Source organism: Salvelinus sp. IW2-2015, linkage group LG8, assembly GCF_002910315.2.
Source record: "Salvelinus sp. IW2-2015 linkage group LG8, ASM291031v2, whole genome shotgun sequence".
Lineage (NCBI taxonomy): Eukaryota > Metazoa > Chordata > Actinopteri > Salmoniformes > Salmonidae > Salvelinus > Salvelinus sp. IW2-2015.
Window position 1 is genome coordinate 506,002 of NC_036848.1, and position 7,598 is coordinate 513,599.

The 7,598-nt window shown below is 40.6% G+C and overlaps 1 protein-coding gene across 1 annotated transcript in view; it reads left to right on the forward strand.

Moving 5' to 3' along the window:
* LOC111967186 (shootin-1) overlaps nt 1-7,598 on the forward strand; it is a 29,697-nt gene that overhangs the window by 1,124 nt on the left and 20,975 nt on the right. Inside the window, 1 exon segment of the mRNA XM_070444640.1 lies at nt 1,492-1,552. Coding sequence (XP_070300741.1) covers nt 1,492-1,552 — 61 coding nt within the window.

Consider the following 7,598-nt stretch of genomic DNA (forward strand, 5'->3'; position numbering starts at 1 on the left):
ACCAATATAATAAACCATGTAGAAGCAGCTCCCTTGGTCTGTCCAACAAACTGAAACTTAGGGAGATAGTCCTACAGCAGATCATAGGAGACTGAAACAATAGGGAGATAGTCCTACAGCAGGTCATAGGAGACTGAAACAATAGGGATATAGTCCATAGTCCTACAGCAGATCATAGGAGACTGAAACAATAGGGAGATAATCCTACAGCAGATCATAGGAGACTGAAACAATAGGGAGATAGTCCTACAGCAGATCATAGGAGACTGAAATTATAGGGAGATAGTCCTACAGCAGGTCATAGGAGACAAACAATAGGGAGATAGTCCTACAGCAGATCATAGGAGACTGAAACAATAGGGAGACTGAAATTATAGCAGCAGATCATAGGAGACTGAAACTATAGGGAGATTGTCCTACAGCAGAACATATGAGACTGAAACTATAGGGAGATAGTCCTACAGCAGGTCATAGGAGACTGAAACATAGGAGACTGAAATTATAGCAGCAGATCATAGGAGACTGAAACTATAGGGAGATAGTCCTACAGCAGAACATATGAGACTGAAACTATAGGGAGATAGTCTACAGCAGAACATAGGAGACTGAACTATAGGGAGATGTCCTACAACAGATCATAGGACTGAAACATAGGGAGACTGAAACTATAGCAGCAGATCATAGGAGACTGAAACTATAGGGAGATAGTCTACAGCAGAACATAGGAGCTGAAACTATAGGAGACTGACACTATAGGGAGATAGTCTACAGCAGAACATAGGAACTGAAACAATAGGGAGATAGTCCTACAGCAGGTCATAGGAGACTGAAACAATAGGGAGATAGTCCTACAGCAGATCATAGGAGACTGAAACAATAGGGAGATAGTCCTACAGCAGATCATAGGAGACTGAAACTATAGGGAGATAGTCCTATAGCAGATCATAGGAGACTGAAACTATAGGGAGATAGTCCTAAGCAGATCATGAGACTGAAACTATAGGGAGATAGTCCTACAGCAGATCATAGGAGACTGAAACTATAGGGAGATAGTCCTACAGCAGATCATAGGAGACTGAAACTATAGGAGATAGTCCTACAGCAGAACATAGGAGACTGAAACTATAGGGAGATAGTCCTACAGCAGATCATAGGAGTCCCGTGTGTCTAAGTTGGTGGAGCACAGCACTTGCAACGCCAGAGTTGTGGGTTCAATTCCCATGGGGGACCATTATGAGAATGTATGCGCTCAATACCGTCTAGTTGCTCTATTAACAGCGTAATGCTTAATGAGTAACATCTGTGTTGGAACAGTGTGTTGACAGAAGGAAAGTGTCTCAGTGTCCTATCCTTCGTACCCTACAACAATGAAGGACCATGGATTACTGTAATCAATTAACTACACTTAAATGGATTGTGCTTGGAGGTTTATTTGTGACCTGCATATGATCGTATTGTAGAATGTGAACCCATTCGTTCCTGTTTCCTCAGTGCATGAAATTGACTGAAGAGAGAGATGAAGCAGAGAGCCAGCTGAAACACATCAAGAGAGGTGAGTCCCAGACACTGACACACACACATTTTTATCAAATAACATTTTATTAGTGACATGCACTGAATACAACAACCTTACAGTGAAATGCTTACTTACGAGCCCCTAACCAACAATGCAGTTAAAAAAATAAATACAGACAAGAAATAAAAGTAACAAGCAATTAAAGAGCAGCAGTAAAATAACAATAGCGAGACTATATACAGGGGGGTACCGGTACAGAGCCAATGTGCGCGGGCACCGGTTAGTTGAAGTAATATGTACATGTAGGTAGAGTTATTAAAGTGAGAATTGCATTACACTTACCGCGTTGTCGACCCACTTGAATCAAAATCCAACACTTCAAAATGTAGCTTGGTGTCTTCTGTAAGTTATCCTCTAACCAGTGATGTACATATTATTCCATGTGGGTTTTGACTGTTAGTTTTTACAGGACATGCAACCTCATCTCCCCGTCGAGCTATTGATTTCAACCTGATATCGATAGGAGTGATTGACAAACAGTGTGGCGTTTCTCTATCTGTTGGTGACCCCTGTATCAAATGCAACTTCCAACATGTAGCTGACTGTTTCTGCAGATTGTTCTCTAAAAGTGATGTAAAATGATCTCCTGCTTCCGTGTGGTTTTTGAGTTGTGGTAGTTTCAACAGTGCAACAACCTGATTTCACCCACTAATCGATACGAGTGATTTATTGTCAAAACAGCAGGGTTTTTGGCGCATGTGCAATTTATTACTATTGTTGCACATTTTAGTGTCGATAATACATTTTTATGTTTAGGTTTTCAATTGAGTTTTTGGGAATATAAATGTCACTTTTTTCATAATTAGTTTCAATGGTATTGGACTTAATTAGGTAAAAACTGCTGAATGAGTCGAAAATGTGCTGTGATTGATTTATGACAATTGTCTACCAGAAATCCACCAAAAACGTCTTTTCCTGCCTACCATGTCATAGACCTTGGTTTATATAATCTGCCAGCGGGCTACCATTTGCAAGTTTAGATATGACCTTAACGACACATCTCAGTTGTCCTCCACACCACTGCAGGTCCTGTTCTTACCTCAACGGGCTGGTATTTTGCTGCCTACTTCCTTGCTGAGGGTCTGATGTTTGTTTACAAAGGTTTGTAGTCTACTCAAATGACCACACAGAGAGACATAAACTAATGTTTAATCAATCGCTCACTGCCTGATGTTTTGCAAACCCAGTGTCAGGCTGGAAGCAAAAACTATTGATTTCTAAGTATGCCTTTGTATTTCACAGGATTGTTGTTACCATACCCACCAGCTAGTCTCACGTGGACGCTTGGGCTACTACTTGTTTTCCTTGGCTGGAGTCCTCCGAATATTTTACGGTTTGTGTTTTGTTAAGCTGTATTCTGGGCTACCGTATGCCTCTGCAACATTTCATGGTGTAGAATAATAAAATAAAAAAATATTTAAAAAGTCTTCACATTATGTAGCCTAAATTGTGCCTATAATTTCTAATATTTATTGCCTTTATGGCATCTGTTAGTTCTATTTGGCACCTACCGTAGGCCTATTCTATATGTCCTTCTTTTTCCGTCCACACTTGTTCCAGGTTGGAAGGGGAACTTAACAGAGCGTTCTCTGGCCATGTTAGTGAGTGTGCTGGTCCTGGTGCCGTGCACAGTGCTGTCTGTGTACTACCTGATGCTGCAGACCTTCGTCCTGCGCCTGGAGTTCATCCTTAATGCTGTGTTACTCTGCTCTTACAGTCTGGAGATGCTGCTGGGAATCATGTCCATATCTGCATTCTCCAGGTAGGAGAAACATGACAAGACATAGCCTGGGTACCGGGTCTCTTTCTCCAGTAGGAGAAACATCTCATGGCATAGCCTGGGTACCAGTCTCTTTCTCCGGTAGGAGAAACACGACATGACATAGCCTGGGTACCAGTCTCTTTCTCCAGTAGGAGAAACATGACATGACATAGCCTGGGCACCAGTGTCTTTCTGCTCTCTTGACAATACTTATAGAATTTATTTAAAGGGTTGGCAAGAGAGAAGAAACAATTGGCACCAGTCTAGGCATGACACGCTCTTCTTTCTGGACTGGGGAATTCCTGGTTTTAGGCCTCATCAATTGTTGATTATTGATTAATTAACTTATTATGCTTTGCTCTTAAACTGTGGCTTGCGTAAGTTTCACTGTAAAGGTCCTATATCAGTGTTGCTGGATGTGGCTTGCGTAACGTTTCACTGTAAAGGTCCTATATCAGTGTTGCTGGATGTGACCTTGCGTAACGTTTCACTGTAAAGGTCATATTCAGTGTTGCTCGATGTGACCTGATCTGCTCAGTGTTTCATGCTCATCAGTTTTTCCTCCATTTTGCTTGTCAGGTCAAAGGTGTATAAGGAAGAGGAACGCTGCAATGTTCCACATCGTTTCAAGAGGAATGAAAAAATGATTTTTACTGGGATTGTTCTGTGAAATATTTAATCCCACATGATATTTTTGTGTTTATATGATCTGTTAATAGCCTAATTTATATTTTTGTAATGATGAAATGTCACCTTTTTAATTTGTTTTTTGTGTCAACTGTCAATCTTCTGTGTTACTAGTAACACTAATGGAATTGTCAATGAGGGTATTCAATCTGCTGTACTTGATAATGTAATATATTGTAGGTTTTTTGTGGGGGGGGGAACACTGTATTTACGATTTACTTAATTAAAACAAATCCTTATTCATTCACCAGATATTTTTTTCCAAACGCATAATATATATTTCTGATTTGCTGAATCCCCTAAGCAGCCTATGGTTAAACTCCGATCCTAATTCCATAGCCAGGGCTATTGACCAAATCTGTGTTGTTGAGCATTCTAAGCAAAGATGTGAAATTATGGGCAATTATTGTTATTATAATAATTGTTTACATTTGAGCAGTGAAGACATTGAATGAAACATTTAGCATAATTACAATGCACAATCAAACTGAAGGGGTGGAGCTTTCATGCTCATCGGCAAATGTAGACGAATACGAGATGAGGATGCATGCGCAATAGTAGTGGGAGGGGGGACCGGGGAGACGATGCTGTATGCGAAAGGATTCACTGTGTCTAGATAGAAGTAGCGGTCTTATCCATCCCATATAGACATGAAATGCTCTTTCTAAGCCACCTCAGCGGACTAGCCAGTTGCTAGAAGTAGCCTAGTTATTTATTTTCTTTCTATAATACGATATTATAAAGTCCAAGATATTAGTTTAGTTTATCGGCGGGGGTCATAATGCTACCGTCTTCATCATCGGGACTGGTGGCAGATGGAAGGATGTGGGGCGGAGGCGAGAGATACCCAGAATGCAGGTAATAGATGCTCTTCCGTCACATGTATTTTAGACATTTTTCAACGATTACAGAAGTAACATAGTAAGACATAACGAGGTCAAGGCGAGACGTTTTTTTTTACCCTGCATATATTTGTGCCGGCCGGTTTTGGTGTAGGTAGGCTATGTTGAGAGAATCAAAGGGCCGACCCTCCCAAAATCTCGCTATTTTGCCATTGATAGGAAAGCCCAGTGTCGGCGAAATTTAGGCGGCTAAAATATGATTGGAATCTCAGTTGAACAAACCTGATTAGAGGTTTGATTATCTGGTGCGTCATCTTAGATTGTATATGTCATTTTGTCACTTTTTTGTATTTATTTCAGCACTACCTCATTAGTTTTTTTCTAGAAATGCAATAATCTATGCCACTATAAATTAATTACATCAGGCCTTGATAAAGGTCCCCACAAGTAGGCCTAGGCCTATTTCATAAACCTTAGCATATTTTTTATATCTATAAAAGAAATGTTATTTCAAGCAAGATGACACGGTGGGCCTGTTTAAAACAGTGGTGCGACGAATGTTTGTGGTTTTTTGTATCTTTGGCAGAGAGCAGGTAGAACGTTTGTGAAAGTGGGACACGTGCTTTAACAATAGGCTAGTCAAGGCAATTTCAGATCAGAACGTCCCTGGCATTACACGGATGTTAGGGAAGAGCTTCCTGTAGCTGTTGTTATAGAATAATTGGTAAGAAAATCTAGGTCTATCCTGCCCTAACGGATAATGACCAATATAGGCCACATACTACCTATTGATGTACTCTGAATTGCAGAAGGACCATTGTTTTCCATGTACGCTATTACCAATATAATAAACCATGTAGAAGCAGTCCCTTGTCTGTCCAAAAAACTGAAACTATAGGGAGATAGTCCTACAGCAGATCATAGGAGACTGAAACAATAGGGAGATAGTCCTACAGCAGGTCATAGGAGACTGAAACAATAGGGATATAGTCCATAGTCCTACAGCAGATCATAGGAAGACTGAAACAATAGGGAGATAATCCTACAGCAGATCATAGGAGACTGAAACAATAGGGAGATAGTCCTTACAGCAGATCATAGGAGACTGAATTATAGGGAGATAGTCCTACAGCAGGTCATAGGAGACAAACAATAGGGAGATAGTCCTACAGCAGATCATAGGAGACTGAAACAATAGGGAGACTGAAATTATGGCAGCAGATCATAGGAGACTGAAACTATAGGGAGATTAGTCCTACAGCAGAACATATGAGACTGAAACTATAGGGAGATAGTCCTACAAGCAGGTCATAGGAGACTGAAACATAGGGAGACTGAAATTATAGCAGCAGATCATAGGAGACTGAAACTATAGGGAGATAGTCCTACAGCAGAACATATGAGACTGAAACTATAGGGAGATAGTCTACAGCAGAACATAGGAGACTGAAACTATAGGGAGATGTCCTACAACAGATCATGGAGACTGAAACAATAGGGAGACTAAATTATAGAGCAGATCATAGGAGACTGAAACTATAGGGAGATAGTTCTACAGCAGAACATAGGAGACTGAAACTATAGGGAGACTGACACTATAGGGAGATAGTCTACAGGCAGAACATAGGAGACTGAAACAATAGGGAGATAGTCCTACAGCAGGTCATAGGAGACTGAAACAATAGGGAGATAGTCCTACAGCAGATCATAGGAGACTGAAACATAGGGAGATAGTCCTACAGCAGATCAATAGGAGACTGAAACTATAGGGAGATAGTTTATAGCAGATCATAGGAGACTGAAACTATAGGGAGATAGTCCTATAGCAGATCATAGGAGACTGAAACTATAGGGAGATAGTCCTACAGCAGATCATAGGAGACTGAACTATAGGGAGATAGTCCTACAGCAGATCATAGGAGACTGAAACTATAGGGAGATAGTCCTACAGCAGAACATAGGAGACTGAAACTATAGGGAGATAGTCCTACAGCAGATCATAGGAGTCCCGTGTGTCTAAGTTGGTGGAGCACAGCACTTGCAACGCCAGAGTTGTGGGTTCAATTCCCATGGGGGACCATTATGAGAATGTATGCGCTCAATACCGTCTAGTTGCTCTATATAACAGCGTATGCTAAATGAGTAACATCTGTGTTGGAACAGTGTGTTGAAGAAGGAAAGTGTCTCAGTGTCTATCCTTCGTACCCTACAACAATGAAGGACATGGATTACTGTAATCAATTAACTACACTTAAATGGATTGTGCTTGGAGGTTTATTTGTGACCTGCATATGATCGTATTGTAGAATGTGAACCATTCGTTCCTGTTTCCTCAGTGCATGAAATTGACTGAAGAGAGAGATGAAGCAGAGAGCAGCTGAAACACATCAAGAGAGGTGAGTCCCAGACACTGACACACACACATTTTTATCAAATAACATTTTATTAGTGACATGCACTGAATACAACAACCTTTACAGTGAAATGCTTACTTATGAGCCCTAACCAACAATGCAGTTAAAAAAAAATACAGTAAGAAATAAAAGTAACAGTAATTAAAGAGCAGCAGTAAAATAACAATTGCGGACTATATACAGGGGGGTACCGGTACAGAGCCAATGTGCGCGGGCACCGGTTAGTTGAAGTAAATATGTACATGTAGGTAGAGTTATTAAGTGAATATGCATAGATGATAACAACAGAGAGTAGCAGCGGTGTAAAAGAGGGGAGT